Source organism: Panthera leo, chromosome B3 (assembly GCF_018350215.1).
Source record: "Panthera leo isolate Ple1 chromosome B3, P.leo_Ple1_pat1.1, whole genome shotgun sequence".
In the NCBI taxonomy this organism is placed as follows: domain Eukaryota; kingdom Metazoa; phylum Chordata; class Mammalia; order Carnivora; family Felidae; genus Panthera; species Panthera leo.
In genome coordinates this window covers 33,229,215-33,251,332 of record NC_056684.1, presented here as the reverse complement: position 1 = coordinate 33,251,332, position 22,118 = coordinate 33,229,215, and the positions used below count along the sequence as shown (strand labels likewise).

Genomic DNA, 22,118 nt, shown 5'->3' with positions numbered 1-22,118 from the left:
TTTTATGAATGTCTAGAACGGGGCTCTCTGCCCTAGTGTTTGGGGACCGGAATTCCCGGAAGGCTTGAAATAAACGCAAAGTGGCGTCGGTACTGGGCAGGGCTAGGCGCCGGGAGGACTGCGCGGCCTTCCCAGCTGTGTCCGGCAGTTCCAGCCAGCGAGGCCCCGGGTTTCTCCAGCAGTTTCCAAGACAACAGCGTGGGAGTGGTGATGGGGTTGCCCCGGATGAAGAGAACGGCCTAGGCATTCCTTCACCGGGTCCATCACCGCCACTTCAGTGGAGCGAGACCCAACCCTTTCCAGGTTCCCCGAAAACCCTCTCAAACGAGACGTTCAGCCCCCCGATCTATTTCCTTCCCCGCTCAGGCCCCTCCTACCATTTCCGTTTGCCTGGTTGTCTGGGAGACGGCCAATTTCCGGCCGGGAAGTGGTGGGCGGAGCCAAGATGGCTGAGGAGAGACTCGCGACGGTGAGCGTAGAGATTCTCCTTAGGGTCCCGGCCGCTAGGCGGGGCAGGGCCGGGCCGGGCGGAGCAGAGTGGCGTGTTAGGCTTGCGGGCGACCCGTGTCCCACGCAGCTGCCCCTGGGGAAGTGCGGAGCCGGCTCTGGAGCTGCTCGGGGTGCGCGGGGCGATACGGACTCCCTCAAGGGAGCTGGTCCGCCTGGGGCAAGGCTGACTTCTTTGCAGTGCTGGGCCTGGGCTAGGATTGTAGTCCTTCTTGGGGTGCGCCGGACGGAGAAGGGAGATACTCATCAGAAATGGCTCTTTTGCTAGTCCCATCTTCTCTGTCTCACGAGGTTTGGGAAGGAAGCACTACCATTTGTGCAGAGACAATTGTGTTAATCCCTTGGATTAGGGATTGAATATGACCAAGCTTCGAAGCTTTCGGCGTCACTGCCTTCTGCCGGTGGGTCGGGACCATGTTTTCTCTGTTGTGATTAAGTTTAGGAATAGTGCTGTTTGGGGATTCAGCTGAGGCTTGAGTTAAGGCATTGATTAAACTCCGCAGAGCTGCTCTTACAAAGTAACCCAGATGAATGCGGGATCACCCAGTGGTAGTTGTTTGTGAGGTGTATATATTTATAATTGGATCTGATTTCTGTAAAGTTAGCGTGAAACCTTGTCTACTTTGTTTTAGCGTTGGGTTTCAAAGCATGGTCCTCGCATTTGTTAGAATGACTTTATTTATTTATTTTGGAATTTACTGCCCTTTGAAAAACGCCCTGGGAGACATGGGAGACAAAACGTGGGAGACAAACACAGCAGGTTTTGGCTGACTGTTTTACGATTTGGTTTTGGCTTTTAAGGAGCAAGACCAATGTTGTCTGTCAGGGGGACTTGTTTTCTGTTCTCATTTCTAGAGAAGTCAAATTATTTTTAGTGTAATCGTACAACTCAGTACAGAGAAGGAGGCCCAAGGCAAAGACTTTTGTTAAGCCTCAAGTTAAAAAGAAAAAAAAATTCAATAGCATGATAGGTGTTACTAGGTTTTAGATATTAGAAACATCAAAGGAAATACTTCACCTACATAATCTTAAATGTAAGGTGTAATGGTAACACCACACTGCTACAAATAGAGTTTATTCTCCAGTGTTCGTTGCAGGCAGAGAGATTGGTGTTCATAAACAGAATATGAACTTGATTTCTGTGATTTTAGAATTTAGAATTTTAGAGTCTATTAGTGTTTTAAAGAGAATGGCTGTTTCAACATGACTGTAGCACTTGAGCCTGAAGTTAACTGATTATTTTCATTATTGTCAAGTTTATTGCTAGCAGTGTCATATTTGTACTAATTTCATCTTTTCATGTTACCACTGCATGGAAATTTGAATTTCTGGCCTTTTTGGAAGTGATCTGATATGCTATAATAAAATTAAAAGGGCCCAACAGTCTCATTCACTCAGTCAACAGACCTGTAACCCATTGAAATAAAAGCAAAACATAAGCATAAACTATAAGGGTATTCATTGCAGTATTGTTTACAGTGGCAAAATACTGAAAACAAGGTGAATGCCCATAAATAGGGTAATAGATGACTTCTGATACTTCCATTCTGAGGAATATACGTTTTTAAAGTTTATTTATTTTGAGAGACAGAGCGTGAGTGTGCAAGTGGGGGAGGGCAGAGAGAGAATCCCAAGCAGGCTCTGCACCATCAGCGAGGAGCCCAATGTGGGGCTCCATCTCAGGAACAGTGAGATAATGACCTAAGTTGAAACCAGGAGTCCAAGGCTTAACCGACTGAGCCACCCAGCCCCCTGAGGAGTATTATGCAGGCATTAAAAAGTGTCAGAACCATACGGGTACCTGGTTGACTCAAAGGAGAGTGCAGCTCTTTTGAGAGAATCCCAAGCAGGCTCTGTGCTGTCAGCTTGGAGCCTGATTAAGGGCTCAGTCTCACAAATCATGAGATCTTGATCTCGGGGTCCCGAGTTTGAGTCCCATGTTGGGTGTAGAGATTACTTAAATAAATAAAACTTAAAAAAAGAACTATATATGTTGACATGGATGCTATACATTTTTCAAAAGCTAGATGTGGAGTGCAGTGTTAACAAAATTTAACTGAGTAGACTTCAAAGGTCCTCCTATTGGCTTTATTCAGTGATTCATGAATCAGGCGGCATTCATTCTAGCAGACAGGAACTCCGAAGAGCTGTACAAAATGAAAGGTTTTCATAGGTAGAAAGGAGTGGGAATAAGGAGGTTATACTAGACAAGAAGGTTGGTTATTGCAAGATCACTTTCCTTTAGGTGATGGCGGGGTCGGCGGGGGGGGGGGGGTTGTCTATCAGGCATATTACCTCACCAGTACTGATTGGGCGATTTCTGATTGACTGGTTTAGGATTCTGTTCCTGGAAGAGGCAGAAAGAATAATTAAGTCTTGGTTTGTTGACATGGGACTTAGCGTAAACAACTCCATTTTGGGCCTTTTTTTTTTTTTTTTTTTTAAACAGGTGTATAGTGTGTGATCTTAATTTTGTGACACAAAGAAAAACTACATAGATCTGTAGACACAGATATATAGATGTGAGGGAGAGAAGACTGGAAGACTTAACAGAAGTTTGAACAAATGCATAAGTAAAAATCTAAGAATGCTGTTGTAAAGGCCTTGAGGCCAGGAGACATCCCACTAAAATGGAGTAAAACTAGGCCAGTGTGGGACACACAGAATTTCGAATATGCTACCTAAACTACCAAAGATTATTACTAGTTCCTTAGGAAAACTGGGGACTGGCATTTGTATTTTATTTAAGATTAGGGGCGCCTCGGTGGCTCAGTCAGTTGAGCCTCCAACTCTTGATTTCTGCTCGGGTCATGATCTCACTGTTAGTGGGATTGAGCACTGACAGCACAGAGCCTGCTTGGGATTCTCTCCCTCTCTCTGTCCCTCCCCTACTTGCACGTGCATGCTCTCTCTCAAAAGAAATAAATAAACTTTAAAACAAAACAAAAAGTAAAAATAGCTTTGTTGAAAAAAAATAAAAACAGCTTTGTTGAGGTATAATACACATACCATAAAATCTACCCATTTTAAGTGTACAGTTTGATCAGTTTTGGTAAATTTATATACTTGTACAACTGTCACCACAATCCACTGACCTCCATCACTCCAAAAAATTCCCTTGTGTCCATTTGCAACCACTTTCTACTCTTCACCCCAGCTGACCGCTGATCTGCTTTCTGTCTCCAGCGTTTTGCCTTTTCTGCAATTTCATGTAATCACACACTATGTAGTCTTAATGTATCTGAGTTTCACTTAGCATGTTTTTTTTTTTTTTAAGTTTATTTATTTTTGGAAGAGAACACAAGCAGGGGAGGGGCAGAGAGAGAGAGAGGGAGACACAGAATTTGAAGCAGGCTCCAGGCTCTGAGCTGTCTGCCCAGAGCCTGATGTGGGGCTCGAACCCATGAGTTGTGAGATCATGACCTGAGCTGAAGTCGGATGCTTAACTGACTGAACCACCTAGTACGCCCCCACTTAGCGTGCTTTTGAGGCTCATTTATATTGTACATTGCAATTGTACATTGTATATTGGACGTCTTCAACTTCATTACTTGTGGGAAACTCGCAGGTGGTTATAACAATTTATGCTTCTACCATCAGTTCCTGTTGCTTACATCCTTGATATTGTTATAGCTTTAAATTCTGTCAGTATAGTGGATATGAAATTAAATCTTAATGTAATTTTATTTTATTTTTTATTTTATTTAAAGGATTTATTTATTTATTAAAAAAATTTTTTTTAACGTTTATTTATTTTTGAGACAGAGAGAGACAGAGCATGAATGGGGGAGGGTCAGAGAGAGGGAGACACAGAATCTGAAATGGGCTCCAGGCTCTGAGCTGTCAGCACAGAGCCCGACGTGGGGCTCGAACTCAGGGACCGCGAGATCATGACCTGAGCCGAAGTCAGCTGCTTAACTGACTGAGCCACCCAGGCCCCCCTATTTATTTATTTTAATGTTTGTTTATTTTTGAGAGAGAGGGAGAGCGTGAGTGGGAGAGGGGCAGAGAGAGAGAGAGAGAGAGAGAGAATCCGAAGTAGGCCCTGCATGACAGCAGAGAGCCCAATGTGGGGCTCAAACTCACAAACTGTAAGATCATGACCTGAGCCAAAGTCAGATGCTTAGCTGACTGAGCCACACAGGTGCCTCGTAATGTGATTTTAACTGACATTTACCGGATTGTTAACGAGGTGGAGCATCATTGGTTGTCTCTTTTCCTTTTCTCTGCAGTGCCTCTTTCAAATGTTTTACTTGTTTTTCTACTTCACTGTTTTTCTCATTTTTTTTTTTTTTACTCTTTTATTTATGTATTTATTTTTGGTAGTTATTTGTAGTTTCTGGCTGTTAATCCTTTGTCATTTATTTTATTTTTTTTTTTGGTTTTGTATTGCATATATCTTCTCTTAGTTTTCTATTATCACTTCCTTTTTGAAACAGGATTTCTTAATTTTAATGTAGTGAATATTTAGATCTTTTCTCAATTGGGTTGTGCTTTTATATCTTATTGAAGTAATCCTTCCCTATCCTATAATTTTTTCTAGAGGTTTTTTCCTAAAGGTTTTTAAATTTGCCTTGTCCATTTTAAGTTTGTTTGTTTTAATTTATTTTGAGAGAGAGCACAAGCCGGAGAGGGGCAGAGAGAAGAAGAGACAGAATCTCAAGTAGGCTCCACACCATCAGTGCAGAGCCCGATGTGGGGATTGATCTCACAAATCATGAGATCATGAACTGAGCCGAGATCAAGAGTCAAATGCTTAACCAACACTGCAATACCTAGGCACCCCTTGCCTTGTCCATTTTAGTCTTCCATCTATTTTAATTCATTTTCATTTTCCTGCGAATTCTTTTCCTCTTTTCTGGGTGTGGGGGGGGGGGGAGATGAACAGAGGAAGACAGAGAATCCCAAGCAGGCTCCACACCCAGTGTGGAGTCCAAAGGGGGGCTCTATCTCACAACCACGAGATCATGACCTGAGCCAAAGTCAAGAGTCGGACACTTAACTAACTGAACCACCCAGGCACCCCTAAAACTTTTTCTCTTGAAGTCTGTTTTGTTTAATGTTAATATTGCTACTTTAGCTTTATTTTCGTTTCTATTTTCCTAATGTATCTTTTTTACTTTTTCTTTGCCTTTATGTTTTATTTTTTAATTTTTTTTAAAGTTTATTTATTTTGAGAGAGATCAGGGGAGGGGCAGAGAGAGAGGCTCCGCACTGTCAATGTAGAGCCCGACACAGGGCTTGAAGTCACGAACTGTGAGTTGGATGCCTAACCAACAAGTGCCCCTTCTTTGTCTTTATGTTTTAGATGTGTCTTTATAGAAGTAGCATTCATCAAGATTTTAAAAAACATCCATCCTGATCATTTAACTGGAGAATTTCATTTTTTTCCTTTCATTTTCTTTTGTTTGTTTTTTTTGGCTGAGTTTCTTTTTGTCTCTCTCATTTCATTACTTGTAGGTTATATACTCTATTCTTTAGTCTTCCTTTAGTGAGTACCCATTTTTTAATACATATTTAACTGAAAGTTCAAACTCAAAACTGAATAATGTAGGGATTATCAAATGCGTTATTACCCATTGCCTTCTGCCAGTTCATGATATTGTTGTTCACAGATTATACTTTTGTTTGCTTTATTCAGTCAGTACATGTTTAGAATACTTATGTATTTTACCAATTCCTTTGCTCCTTCCACCTTTTCATTATGGGGTTATTTTCCTTTTTCCTAAAATTATAAAATTTTTTTAAATTTTGTTTTTTTTTTTTAAGTAATCTCTACACCCAGTATGGGGCTCAAACTTACAACCCCAAGATCAAAAGTCTCATGCTGTACCGACTGAGCCAGCCAGGCACCCCTTAAAGTTTATTTAATGAGTCTAAAACTCTCAAATTTTATTTGTCTGTAAGTTTTTATTTGCCATTGTTCTTGAGAGTTGTGTTTTTTTTTTAAGTTTATTTATTTAGTAATCTCTACACCCAACATGGGGCTCAAACTCATGACCCCGAGATCCAGAGCCACATGCTCTTCCGACTGAGCCAAACAGGAACCCCCAAAATTAGTTTTGAGGTGTAAGAGTTTAGATCTGAGTTGGCAAACTGTTTTTGTAAAGGGCCAGTAATAAATATTTTGGGCTTGTGGGCGAGGCTCTGTCACAAGTTAACTCAGTTATGCATTTATAGTGTGGAAGCAACCATAGACCATATATAAACATGTATGTGTGGCTGTATTCTGATAAAATTTTGCTTATAGACACTTGAATTTGAATTTTATGTAATTTTCAGGTGTTACAAAATATTAAAAAATTTAAAAACTATTAAAAATGTAAAAAAAATTCTTAGTTTGTGAGACATATAAAAATGGGCTGGATTTGTTTGCCCTGTGGGCCATAGTTTGCTGATCTTGTATTTAGATTAACATTCATTTTACTTAGCACCTGAAACATGGGAGTGATTTTTCTTATAATGTCTTTATGTGATATTATTTCCCATTTTTAGTTGTTGAGACATCAGCTGTCAATCTAATTGTCCTTTCTGTGTAGGTTAGCTCATGATACTTTTTTCCTTTGGTTGCTTTTAAGAACTTCTTATTATCTCTAGTGCAGGTCCTTGTGATGTATACAAGCGTGGATTTATTTTCATTCAACCTGGTCAAGATTGGTTGAGCATTCTGAATCTAAAGATTAGTATCTAACATTACTTCTGGAAATTTTCTCAGCCATTGTTTTTGCTTATATCTTACTATATCATATATAATATAGGAGGTAGATAGAAGAAAAATCCATCTGAATATTTTCTGCAAAGTTATGGTATAAGACAGTATTTATTATGTTCAATAATGTCACTTAAAAGAAAAAAAAAACCTTCCTCCTAGAATCGGGTGCTAGGCAATTTCTGTATTGATAACTGCATAAACTTCCTTTTGTCAAAGTTACTACTATTTTGTTTTGGTTGCTAAGCTATATGACATTAAGTATAATCCTAATGTGTAGTGTCCAGAGCTTAGTACATTTATTTGTGCACATTTTATGCATTATAATTATACATTACACATTAAATATGCATTATAAATATGCATTGTGTTATTAATAGTTTGGATAGCAAAAGTTATGACTTGACATTTGTTTTTTAAACTGCGTTAAAAATTCTTTGTACCTGTATGTAGTTAATGGATTAATTGCATGATTGGAGAGCTACTGATTATGGTTATTTGAATGCTTTTTTAAGTTAGCAAGGTTTATGGTGGTGCTTTAACATAGATTTCTTTCTTTTCAGAGAACTCCGTTTCCTGCATCTGCTGAATCTCAGAAACCTCGACTGAAAAAAGGTTGGTGTGCAGTTTCACTGTGTGTGTATATTTGCACAGATTTTCTATTGATTCTTCTATATGCTTAGAGCTTTTAAAAATGAGTTTTGGGGGAAAGCAGTAATAGTCTTAACTATTCTGCCATATATAGCTTTTATTTTATGGAGTTGTTAGATATTATGGGATTGATTTTGCCTGTAAAATGTGTTAAATGGTACCTTATTATTATGTAAGTGTGTATTAATTTTCTGCGTGTGGAAAAACCACTCTCAAGTTCCCAGAGTACCTGTCAGGCCTCACATAATCTCATGTATATGTTAAATAAGTATGAGGTTTTATAAAAATTGAGTCTCTGAAGATGAAGTAAGGGTATATATACTGTAAAGAGCTGCATTTAAAAATCTGATAGAGATATGTTATATTTTATTTAGAGGAACAGAATTCCTTTATATATTAACTTACAGTCTTAGGAAGGTTTGCATCAGATTGTAGTTAACTATATTGGATATTCTCTCATGTTTAATAAACATATCTAATGCCTAACAAACTCATCAGGCATTAGAAAATACCCAATCTTTTTATTTAGCGGAAGAGACCATCTATTTTATTATTTACTCATTTGTTTATTATTTTCTAGATGAGGAAACCAAGGCTGAGTGGAAGGGACATGACTTTCCCAGGGTCATGGGTATAGTTCTTATCTGCATTATGAGTTATGGCTACCAGGCAATACATCCTTTTGCAAAAAGTGTTTTCCTTTTGTCTGCTAAGAATTTTACAGTTCATTTTACCACAATATTGTTTAGTTTACTTGGGGCATTTCTGTTCCTCTTTGAAATTATAATATAAATTGTTGGAAAATGTGATTGCCTTCAGAATTGGTTTTCAAAGAGTTTTTCAGGGATACATCTTTCATTGAAAGGGCAGTACATCTGTAGTTTAGATTATTTGTGAAATTTAGGTGTTTATTCTAATATCTAACATAGTTGCTAATTTTTTTACATCATTTCTGGACATGAGAATCATATTGCTGTGATGTCTGTCACTTTGATTAATCACAGGGGTGATTTGGCTGGTTAGGTGGGGCTAGTAGGTATTGTGATGGTCTCTCCAGTGTTCTTTCCATGCTTCCTCCAGTGTCAAATTCTATGGTTTGACTGACTTCCAGTCCAGGAGAGCTGTAATTAGTATATACCAATCAAAAATTGGCACATAACCAATTCAGGCTAATGAGTTGATAACTATGGGGCAGAGTGTCACATTTGACAGTGCTATAGGGTCCCTTGCAATCCTTTCTCCCCATTTTCTGGTTCCTATTACTAAAGTTTAGTTTTTCCTGTTCTTGAACACCTCATAGATGAGTACTTACTCAGTTCCAGGACCAGTGATAGGTATCTGGGATACAAAGATAGACAGGGCATAGATTCTGCCCTTAGGAATTGACAGTCTTCAGGGCATATAGAATATAAGCAAATTATTAAAAAAAATTTTTTTTAATGTTTATTTTTTTTTTTTTGAGAGATTCAAAGCACGAGCAGGGAGGGGCTGAAAGAGACAGGGAGACACAGAATCCGAAGCAGGCTCCACCTGCTGTCAGCACCGAGCCCGATGTGGGGCTTGAACCCATGAACTGCAAGATCATGACCTGAGCCAACGTCGGACGCTTAACCGACTGAGCCACCCAGGCGCCCTGAATATAAGCAAATTATTGAAATATAGTATATGCATTCCAGTTTCTTCAACTCTTTTTATGTGAAATATCTAGAACTCTTTTGCCATTATTGCTTTTGTTCTCTGGTGAAATTCATTGGCCCCTTGGAAATATGAAGTTCAGGACTAAATAGAATATATCAGGTGTGAACAGGGCCAAGTGAAACATCTGGAAAATAAAAATCTCTTCACCTAGATCTTTTATTTCTTTTAGTCCAGCTCAAAGTCACATTGCCTTTTGGGCAACTATTTTACACATTTACAATACTACTATATTTTATAATTTCAGGAGTATCATTCATGTAGAATACAATGACTACAATATAAATGATACCTTTGGAGTTGTGCAAAGTGGTGACACAGGGACCTAAAATAATATTAAGGGTATAACCTCTTAACCTGCCCTTAATTTCCAGCTTCCACAACCCCAAATTTTATTTTGTCAATATGGTGAATTCCATCGATGAATTTTGGAATGTTGTTACCAACCTTTGAATTCCTGGGATAGACCCCACATGGTTATGATGTATTAACCTTTTTATGTTGCTGGATTCAACTTGCTAGTTTTTGTTACGAGGTTTTACATTTGGGGGTGCCTGGGTGGCTCAGTCAGTTAAGTGTCCGACTTCAGCTCAGGTCATGATCTCAGTTTTTGAGTTCAAGCTCTGCGTCAGGCTTTGTGTTGACAGCTTGGAGCCTGGAGCCTGCTTTGGATTCTGAGCCTCCCTCTCTCTACCCCTCCTCCACTTGCACTCTGTCTGTCTGTCTCTCTCTCTCAAAAGCAAATAAATATTTAAAAAGTTTTTACAAAAAAAAAAAATAAATAAAAGAATTTTTACTTTTGTTCATGAGGATGTTGATCTATAGGTTTTTGTTTTGTTTTGTTTTTTGGTATCAGGGTTATGCTGGTCTCAAAACAAGTTGGGACTCTTCCCTCTTCTATTTCCTGGAGATTTTGTATAGAATTGGTGTTACGTCTTTCTTAAATGTTTGCTAGATTGTGACAGTGAAGTAATCTAGGTCTGGGTTTTTCTTTGTTGGAAGATTTTTAACTACAAACTCAATTTCTTTAACAGATCTTGGCTATTCAGGCTATACATACTTCTTTAGGGAGAGTTTTAGGTATTGTTTTTCTTTCAAAGAAATTTATCCATTTCATCTCAGTTATCAAATTTATTGGCATAAAAGTCATAATACTTCTATAGTTTCCTTTTAATGTCTGTAGAATATGTAGTGATACTCCCTCTGTTCCTGATTTTGCTGATTTATGTCTATCATTTTTTTCTTGTTCAGTTTGGCTAGAAATTTATCTACTTTATTGATTTTTTCAATATCTTTTTTTCTTGATCAGGTTGACTAGAAACTTATCCATTTTTTTTTTCAACGTTTTTTATTTATTTTTGGGACAGAGAGAGACAGAGCATGAACGGGGGAGGGGCAGAGAGAGAGGGAGACACAGAATCGGAAACAGGCTCCAGGCTCCGAGCCATCAGCCCAGAGCCTGACGCGGGGCTCGAACTCACAGACCACGAGATCGTGACCTGGCTGAAGTCGGACGCTTAACCGACTGCGCCACCCAGGCGCCCCAGAAACTTATCCATTTTATTATCTTTTCAAAAAACCAGATTTTGATTGTATTTTCTCTTCTCTATTACTTTTCTGTTTCAATTTTGTTGATTTCTGCTCTTATCTAATACTGTGTTTAATTTGAAGTTTCTTGTTTCTTTTTGCAGTTTCTTAAGGTAGAAACTTAGATCATCCATTTGAGATTTTTCTTCTTTTCTGTTAGAAGCATTTAGTACTTTACATTTCCCTCTAAGCAGTGTTTAACTGGTTCATACACATTTCAAATGTTATATTTTAACTTTTATACAATTCTAAATATTTTCAGATTTTCTTTGTGTTCTCCTTTCCCATGCACAATTAAGAAAGGTATTGATTAATTTCCATATATTTGAGGATTTTTCCAGATTTTTTTTTCTTACTGGTTTCTAGTTTAATTCTAATTATGGTTAGAGACCATACTTTATATGGTTTGGTTTAAGGCCCAGAATGTGGTCTATGTTGCTGAATATTCCATGTGCCTTGAAAAGAATGTGTATTCTCTTATTGGATGGAATAGTCTAGAAATGTCAGGTCAAGTTTGATAATATTGTTCTTCTGTGTACTTATTAATATAAATATTAATATCCTTACAAAGAAGATACTGATATTCGTAATTGAAGAAAATATTGAATTATGCACCTGTAATTATGGGTTTGTCTCTTTCTAGTCCAAGACCTTTACTTTGTATATTTTGTTGAAGGTCTGTTGTTGGATGTGTATACATTTAGGATTATTAAAAATTCACTCAATTCATTCAGAAGAGTGAAGTGACTCTTTTATCATTATGTAATGTCCCTCTTTTATTCCTGATAATATTCTTTCTTTGAAGTCAACTTTGACTAATGTTTTTGAGGATAATAGAGCTTGTATTTAAGTATAAAGTTCTGGGACTTTTGATAAATGAAATTAGTCAAATTAGCCACCACCACCATCACAATCAAGATATAGAACAGCTAGGGGTGTCTGAGTGGCTCAGTCAGTTTAACATCCTACTCTTGATTTCAGCTCAGGTCATGATCTCATATTTTGTGGGATCAAGCCCCACATGGGGTTCTGCGCTGATGGTGCAGAGCCTGCTTGGGATTCTCTCTTTTACCTCCCCTGCTTGTGCTCTCTCTAAATAAATAAACATTTGAAGAAAGAAAAGGGGAAAAAAGGTAGAGAACAGCTTAATCACCCTCAAAAATTCACCTTGACTTTGTAGTAAAGAATGTGGTCTATGTTGGTGAATATTCCAACTTCTACTTCCAATTGCTAGCAGTCATTGATTGTTTTCTTCTTATAGTTCTGTCTCTTCCAGAATGTCATTTAAATTAATCATACATTATGTAACCTTTTGAATGGCTTTTTTCACCTAGTATAATGTTCTTAAGATTTATCCATGTTGTCGTGTGTCTGAATTTCTTTTATTGAGTAGTATTCAATTGTATGTTTATACTGTAGTTTATTCATCCATTTACCAATTGAAGGACTTATGAGTTTTTGGCTAATACAGATACAGCTGTGGGGAGTGGGGCGGGGGGACAGAAAAACAACCCCAAAATCAAAAAAACAAATACAGCTGCTATAAACATTTGCCTAGAGGGTTTTGTGTAAACATGTTTTTATTTCACTTATCAAGTGCTTTGGAGTGGCATTTCTGGGTAGTATTATAAGTATATGTTTAGTTTTATTAGAAATTGCCAAACTGTTTTCCAAAGTAGTTGAACCATTTTCTATTTCCTTCTACAAAGTATGAGTGTTTCTTATACATCATAAATGATTTGGGGAAATAGTCTCTCCTTTTTTATTTTCTGGAAGGGTTTCTGGAGAATGGACTAATTTCATCCTTAAACGTTTGTTGGAATGTTTCTGTGAAGCCACCTGGGTCTGGAGTTTTCTTTGTAGAAATTTTTTCAACAACAAATTCAATTTCTTCAATAGAGATAAAGCTAAACAGGTTACCTAGTTCTTCTTAATTGAGCTTTGCTGGTTATGTCTTTCAAGGAATTTTTTTCACTTCATCTAAATTGTCAAATTTTGAAGTTCACTATTTATCCTAAGAAATATTAAAAATACTGGGAATGTGAGCTGGTGCAGCCACTCTGGAAAACAGAATGGAGGTTCCTCAAAAAACTAAAATAGAACTACCCTACGACCCAGCAATTGCACTACTAGGTATTTATCCACGGGATACAGGTGTGCTGTTTCGAAGGGACACATGCACCCCCATGTTTATAGCAGCACTATCAACAATATCCAAAGTATGGAAAGAGCCCAAATGTCCATCGATGGATGAATGGATAAAGAAAATGTGGTGTGTGTGTATATATATATATATATATATATATATATATATATATATATATATATACACACATATACACAATGGAGTATTACTCGGCTATCAAAAAGAATGAAATTTTGCCATTTGCAACTACGTGGATGGAACTGGAGGGTATTATGCTAAGTGAAATTTGTGAGTCAGAGAAAGACAAAAATCATATGACTTCACTCATATGAGGACTTTAAGAGACAAAACAGATGAACATAAGGAAAGGGAAACAAATAATCTAAAAACAGGGAGGGGGACAAAACAGAAGAGACTCATGAATATGGAGAACAAACAGAGGGTTACTAGAGTGGTTGTAGGAGGGGGGATGGGCTAAATGGGTAAGGGGAACTAAGGAATCTACTCCTGAAATCATTGTTGCACTATATGGTTAACTACTTTGGATGTAAATTTTAAAAAAGAAAAGAAAAGAAATATTAAAAATACTGTGAAACCTCTATAATTAAAACAGTACAGTACTTGTACACGATTAGAAGCGAAACCAATGGAAAGAACAGAGAAAGTCCAGAAAGAGACTCAAATACATTTGTCAATTTAGTATATGATAAAATATATGGTATCTCAAATTACTGGAGTAAAGATGTGCTTTTTATTTTTTTTTTTTAATTTTTTTTAACGTTTTATTTATTTTTGAGACAGGGAGAGACAGAGCATGAACAGGGGAGGGTCAGAGAGAGGGAGACACAGAATCTGAAACATGCTCCAGGCTCTGAGCTGTCAGCACAGAGCCCGACGCGGGGCTCGAACTCACGGACCGCGAGATCATGACCTGAGCCGAAGTCGGCCGCTTAACCGACTGAGCCACCCAGGCGCCCCAAGATGTGCTTTTTAAATAAACGGTTCTGGGACAACTGGATAACCATTTTGATAAAGAAAAAAATTAGATTTATACTTCACATCATACACAAGAATAAACTTTGAATGGGTCAGAGATCTAATCTAAAATACATACCCATGTAAGTGCTAAATGAAGATATTGCCAGAGGCAATAAAAATTGATAAATATTATCTCATAAAAATATTAACTCAAATTTTTTTTTTGCATGGCAAAAGGCACAATAAAGAAAGACAAAGAGAAATAATATACCGGGTGAATATATTTGCAACATATATCACATAGATGGCTAATATCCCTAATATATAAAGAACTCTTTTTTAAAAAAATTTTTTTTACGTTTATTTATTTTTGAGAAACAGACAAAGTGTGAGTGGGGGAGGGGCAGAGAGAGAAGGAGACACAGAATTTGAAGGGCTCTGAGCAAGCGGTCAGCACAGAGCCGGATGCGGGGCTTGAACCCACGAACTGTGAGATCATGACCTGAGCCGAAGTCGGACGCTTAACCAACTGAGCCACCCAGGTGCCCCAAGAACTCTTAAAACTTGGTGTGGGGGATAAAAGACCAAACACTTAATAGAAAAATTGATAAAACATAATCACAGTTTATACACACACACACAAACACACACACACAATATAAGGATGACCTTTGGGCATATTTTTTTAAATGTTTTTATTTATGTTTGAGACAGAGAGAGACAGAGCATGAGCAGGGCAGAGAGTGGGGGAGACACAGAATCCGAAGCAGGCTCCAGGCTCTGACAGAGCCTGACGCAGGGTTCGAACTCACGGAATGTGACGATCATGACCTGAGCTGAAGTCGGATGCTTAACCAACCGAGCCGCCCAGGCGCCCCGACCTTTGGGCATATTAAAAGTGTGATAAACCCTGGGGCACGTGGGTGGCTTAGTCGGTTGAGTGTCTGACTTCAGCTCAGGTCATGATCTTGCAGTCCGTGCGTTGGAGCCCCACGTCAGGCTCTGTGCTGGCAGCTCAGAGCCTGGAGCCTGCTTTGGATTCTTTGTCTCCCTCCCTCTCTGCCCTCTCATGCTTTGTCTCTCAAAAATGAATAAACATTAAAAAAATTCTTTTAAATAAAAAATTTTATATGTTTTAAAATTAAAGACTCTTGCTATGAAGGAAGTTATTAAGACATTTGTTAAAATTTGGATAGGATGGTAAGGTAGATAATAGTATTGTATCGATGTTAGTTTTGATCATTTTACTGAGGAGTAAAGGGGTATCATGCCTGCAACTTTCTTTTTGTAGATTTCTTTTGCTTTTTGCTTTTTTTTAATTTTAGAGAAAGAGAGAGAGTGTGTGTGAGTGGGGGAGAGGGCAAAGGGAGAGAAAGGGAAAGAAAATCTCTGCACTGAGCGTGGAGTGTGACACGGGCCTCGATCCCATGACCCTGGGACCATGACCTGAGCCAAAATCAAGAGTTGAATGCTTAATCAACTGAGCCACCCAGGTGTCCCTCATGTCTGAAACTTTCTGAAAAATATTTCAGAACAAATATATAGAAAGAATGATAGACTGGGGTAAAATCTTCATATTTGGGGACTCTGGGTGAAGGTTTTGTAGGAATTCTTTCCAGGTTTTTTTTCCAGCTTTTCTCCAGCCTTGAATGTATTTAAACTAAGTTTTTTAAAAGGAGTTCCCATGGAGAAAGAGCTTTCTCACTCTGATGAAGCAGCCCGAGGTGGAGACCTGCCACTTCCTGGATCTGAACATTACCTGGTCGGGTTGTGATTCTTAGAGCTGCTGTGTTCATCTCACAAATGTTAACAAGAGCTCTCCCTGGCTTCTAGGTCCTCTCCACCTTTCCTTTCTCCACTGGATCCTTTCTATCTTTGTAGGCACCACCTCCTCTACTTGAACCTTAATCTCACAGGGCTCTATTTTGGACCCTCTTCTCATCATGAGTCCTCCTAATTATATTTTTTCAAATTGTGGGTAGCAACTCACTGTCAGGTCACTGAATCAACACAGAAGGCTGTGACCAGCACTGGGAGAAAGAACAGAGTATCACCGAATATCACATGTGGCAGATGTCCCCCAGCAGATGAGCAGATTCCTCATATCATCAGCCCGTCAACCATCCATACCTTGTCACTGCAGAATGTCAGTTGTCACCTCACCCCCAGCCTGCCCCAGATCAGCTGAAAAAAGAACATGAGAGAGCCCCTCTGTGTGCTTTATATCAGGCCCAGAACGAGGGTGCTAGGGACATAGCAGTAAACAAGAGACAAGGTAGTTACCATCCAGTCGGAAGGTAGATGTTGGACAAGTAAATCTCAAGCATTGAGAGTTGTTATAAAAGAGAAACCCAGTATTTACCCAAGGAATACAAAAACACGAATTCAAAGGGATACATGTACCCCTGTGTTTATAGCAGCAATGTTTATAATAACCATGATATGGAAGCAGCCCAAGTATCCATCGATTTATGAATGGATAAAGATTTGATATGTATATGCAATGGAATATTATTCAGCTACAGAAAAGAATGAAATCCTGCCATTTACAACAACATGGATGGAGCTAGAGGGTATAATGCTAAGTGAAATAAGTCAGAGAAAGAAAAATACCATATGACTTCACTCGTGGAATTTAAGAAACAAAACAAATGAAGAAAGCAAAAAGAGAAAGAGACAAACCAAGAAACAAACTCTTAAGTACACAGAACAAACAGATGGTTACCTGAGGGGAGGTGGTTGGGGGATGGGTTAAATAGGTGATGGGGATTAGGAATGCCTGTGTTGTGATGAGTACCCAGGTGATGTATGGCATTGTTGAATCACTATATTGTTCACCTGAAACTAACATAACACTGTATGTTAACCAACTGGAATTAAAAAAGGAAACCCAGGATACTATCACAGACTTTCATTGGGTCAGGAGAGTCAAGGATGGCACTCAGAGGATGGGGGGGGGGCTTTGAATGAGTCCTGGATAGTGGATGTTCAGTGTCCGCCAGGCACAGAGGAAGAGTGGCTGGGAGATAACTTATTGATAGGGTGTTTTGATTACATGGGGAGTCAAAGGTGTGTCCTGGGTTTCTGGCTGTGCAGACCCTTCCTTATGGCTCTTTTGGTTGCTTCTTTTTTGTTTGTTTGCTTATTTATTTTTGAAAGAGCACAAGTGGGGGAGGGGGAAGAGAGAGAGGGAGACACAGACTCTGAAGCAAGCTCCAGGCTCGCACAGAGCCCAGCACAGGGCTTGAACTCATAAACTAGGAGATTATGACCTGAGCCGAATTCAGACTCTTAACCAACTGAGCCATCCAGATGCTCCCTCTTCTGGTTGCTTCTTTGTTTTCCTTACAAGACAGAACTTTTTTTTTTTTTTTTTGATTTATTTTTGAGAGAGAAAGTATGAGCAGGAGAGGGGCAGAGAGAGAGGGAGACACAGAATCTGACACAGGCTCCAGGCTCTGACTTGTCAGCACAGAGCCCAATGCGGGGCTGGAACCCACAAACCATGAGATTGTGACCTGAGCTGAAGTCGGACGTTTAACTGACTGAGCCACCAAGACTGAGAACATCTTGAGGGCAGGGATTAAATCTTGTTTATTTAATCTCTGGCATCCGTTATAATATCTGACATATCTGTACTGAAAGAATAAATGAATTTGGGATGTGGTGGCGGGTGGGGGGGGGGGGGAAGGAGTTCTCATGGGAGAGGACATTTCCAAAAAAACTCCACAAGCATATAACAGATTGTTTATTTTCATTCACATATAATTGGCCTCTTTTATTTTTTTAACTATACAGTTCACCCAGTTAAAGTATACAACTCAGGGGCATCTGGCTGGCCAGGTCTATTTTTAAATGTACAATCCAGTGGCGTTAATTACATTTACAATGTGCAACCATCACGACTATCTCCAAAACTTTCGTCACCCCAAATAGAAACTCTGTACCCATTAAGCGATAATTGCTCCTTTCCCCTACCAGTCCCTAGTACCTTCTCTTCTACTTTCTATCCCAATGTAATTTGTGTATTCTAGATTTTTATATGCTCAGAATCATACAATATTTGTCCTTTTGTGTCTAGCTTACTACATTTAGCCTAATGTTTTAAAGGTTCATCTATGCTATAACATGTTATACAGAATTTCATTATTATTAAAAAAATTTTTTTTAATGTTTATTTTGAGAGAGAGACTGAGTGGGGGAGGGGTAGAGAGAGAGGGAGACACAGAATCTGAAGCGGGCTCCAGGCTCTGAGCTGTCAGCACAGAGTCTGATGTGGGGCTCGAACTCACGAGATGTGAGATCATGACCTGAGCCGAAGTCAGATGCTCAACCGACTGAGCTACCCAGGCACCCCCAGAATTTCATTATTTTTTTAAGACTGAATAACATGCCATTGTATGTGTATCTCACGTTTTGTTTATCCATTCTTTCTGTTAATGGACACAGGTCATTTCCAACTTTTGGCCTTTGTGAATAATGCCGTAATGAACATTGGGCACAAATTTCTTTTTGAGTCCCTGCTTTCGTTCCTTTTGCATATATATCTAGGAATGGAATTACTGCATCATATGGTAATTCTATGTTTAGTTTTTTGAGGAAATGCCACACTGTCTTCTATAGCACCTGCATATGCAGGGGCTCCGGTTTCTGCACATCCTTGCTAACACTGTTATTTTCTGCTGTTGCTTTTTTATTCTTTTAAAAATAGCTATCCTAGTGGGTATGAGGTAGTATCTCATTGTAGTTGTGATTTCTATTTCTGTAATGATGAGGGCTGTTGGCCATCTCTTTTCATGTTCTTACTAGTCATTTGTACATGTTCTTTGTAGAACTGTCTATTCAAATGCTCTGCCCATTTCTACATTGGATTGTCTTTCTTTGTTGAGGTTAGGCCTATTTTATAAATTTTGTGTTGTTTTTTTTTTAAATTTTTTTAACGTTTATTTATTTTTGAGACAGAGAGAGACACAGCATGAACGGGGGAGGGGCAGAGAGAGAGGGAGACACAGAATCGGAAGCAAGCTCCAGGCTCTGAGCCATCAGCCCAGAGCCCGACGTGGGGCTTGAACTCGCGGACCGCGAGATCGTGACCTGAGCTGAAGTCGGATGCTTAACCGACTGAGCCACCCAGGCGCCCCTGTGTTTTTTTTTTTTTTTTTTTTTTAAGAACTTTTTTTTAAGTTTGAGAGAGAGCAAGTGTGAGCGGAGAGGGGCAGAGAGCGAGAATCAGAGGTAGGCTTCTTGCACTGTCAGCACAGAGCCCAACGCAGGGCTTGATCTCATGAACTGCAAGATCATGACCTGAGCTGAAATCAAGAGTACACTGCTTAACCAACTGAGCCACTCAAGTGCCCCTATAAATATTTTTTAAATGTTTTGTTTATTTTTTGAGAGAGAACACGAGCGCATAAGCAGGGGAGGGGCAGAGAGAGAGGGGGACAGACGATCCTATGTGGGCTCTGTGCTGACAGGCTGACAGCAGCAGGGCTCCTGTGGGGCTTGAACTCATGAACTGTGAGATTATGACCTGAGCATAATCAGGTTGGACTCTCAACCAACTGAGCCCCCCAGGTGCCCTGAGGTTAAGCCTGTTTTAATAGTGATTGATTCTTATCTTTTTTTTTTTCCTTTAAGAGATATTTGCTTCAGTTATTTCAGGATTTTATTCAAAAATTTGATTCAGAGAACCTTATTCAGCAGCACTTAGTTTAAAAAAAGTCAAGACTTTTTCAACATTCTTTTCTCTGTCTTTAGTCTGAAAAGGAAGACAGATTTAAAGGAATCAATCTGGTATCGATTTAATTTTGGAGGTAAAGTTTTAGCTAGGTATCATCCTCTTTTTCCTCTGTAGGGTTTAGAGAACTAGAGTGATGAGTAAGTTATTTATACTTAAAAATCATCTGGGCGCTCTTGTATGCAGAGAAATATGCAAGTATGAATTGACACAAATGCTTTTGAGTAAAAGTTTGTCAGTAAATATCAGGAGCTTTAAAAGCTCAGGGGCGCCTGGGTGGCTCAGTCAGTTGAATGTCTGACTGTTGATATCAGCTCAGGTCATGATCTTGCCTTTGTGAGACTGAGCTCCTTGTTAGGCTTCATGCTGAGCAGAACTTGCCTGGGATTCTGTCTCTCCCTCTCTCTCTGCTCCTCCCCTGCTTGTGCAAGCTCTCTCTCATTCTCTGTCTCTCAAAATGCATACACTTAAAAATAAAAGTTTATATTATTTAACTTAGTACTTTGTATTCTAAGAATCTGTTCAAATAAAGTATTCTCAACATTTTTTGATTTTTATAAAGCAAAGATATTCATTACAGACGTATTACACTATAGCAGTGATTTATTGTAAACAACTTACACATTCAGCAATAAAACAAAGCTAAGTAATTATTTATTCATGCAAATAAATACGAACCAGCTATTTAAATTAATGTTTATTTTTAAAAAGCAGCATTGAGGGGCTCCTAAGTGGCTCAGTTAGTTAAGTGTCTGACTTCGGCTCAGGTCATGATCTCAGAGTTCATGGATTTGAGCCCCGCATTGGGATCTCTGCTGTCAGTGCAGAGCCTGCTTCAGATCTCTCCCCCTCCCCCTATCTATCAAAAATAAATAAACATTAAAAAAAAGATTTAAAATTGTCTGTAGATAAATATCTCTCTTAAAATACACATATAAAAAGATTAGGAAGAAATATGGTAAATTAATAACCATGATTATCTGTAAGTATGTGAACATGTGAGGTTTTTTGTTGTTCCTTTCTATATTTTCAAAACTTCTGTAGTGAGCATGTAATTTTTCTAAGTTTCAATATTTTGATTTTTTTTTTTAAGAAGCTCTACACTCAACATGGGGCTTCAACTCATGACCCCCAAATCAGGAGTTGCATCTCTGCCAACTGAGCCAGCCATGTACCCCCAAGATTTTATTTAAGTTTTTTTTATTTTTTAAGGTTTATTATTTTGAGAGAGAGATAGCATGTGTGATTGGGGGAGGGGCAGAGAGAGAATGAGAGGAGAATCTCAAGCCAGATTCTGATATGGTACTCAAACTCATGAACCGTGAGATCATGACTTGAGCCAAAATCAAGAGTTGGATGTCTAACTGACTGAACCACCCAGGTACCCCGAATCTATTCTTAATGTAAAAAGTTTGAACAACTTCAAGAAAGCTAAATACTCCTTAAATCACCATCCAGTCCGGTGGTAATCATTATTTTCAGTTAATGTGCTTTATTTAGACTTTTATACAGTGTATGTGTATATGTGTATAGCAATATAAGTATACAGTTTACTGTTGTGTAAGTGTTTTATATAAATGGTAACTATCATGTATTTTTCTAGGTTGATATATCTTGGAGGGCTTTCCATGTTAGTAGGTCAAGATCACTTCATTATTCTTAAATATACTGGTTCATAGTACAGATATATTACAGTTTCTTTTCCTTTTCATAGCATTTAAATTGTTTCTGGGGCGCCTAGGTGGCTCAGTCGGTTGAGCATCTGACTTCAGCTCAGGTCATGATCTCGCAGTTTGTGAGTTCGAGCCCCACGTCGGGCTGTGTGCTGACTGCTCAGAGCCTGGAGCCTGCTTCAGATTCTGTATCTCTCAGTCTCTCTCTGTGCCCCTCCCCCACTCGTGCTCTGTCTCTCTCTCAAGAACAAATAAACATTAAAAAAAATTAAAAAGTTAAATTGTTTTTAATTTTTCACTATTTGGTATAATGGCCATCTGGGAAAAGTATGCACACTTAAAATTTTAATAATTCTGCCAAGTTGCTCTACAAAATTACCATTTATATTTTTACTATTAACATGAGTATCTACAGCATATCTCTCCATATTATTT

General features: G+C 38.7%; 1 protein-coding gene across 1 annotated transcript in view; it reads left to right on the top strand.

The window, feature by feature from the left end:
* Positions 1-323: 323 nt before the first annotated feature.
* Positions 324-22,118, top strand: part of BBS4 (Bardet-Biedl syndrome 4) — a 55,509-nt gene continuing 33,714 nt past the window's right edge. Inside the window, exons 1-2 of the mRNA XM_042941477.1 lie at positions 324-469; positions 7,780-7,831. Of these exons, the coding sequence (XP_042797411.1) occupies positions 446-469; positions 7,780-7,831 (76 nt within the window). The 5' untranslated portion in view covers positions 324-445. The remainder of the gene's footprint in view (positions 470-7,779; positions 7,832-22,118) is intronic.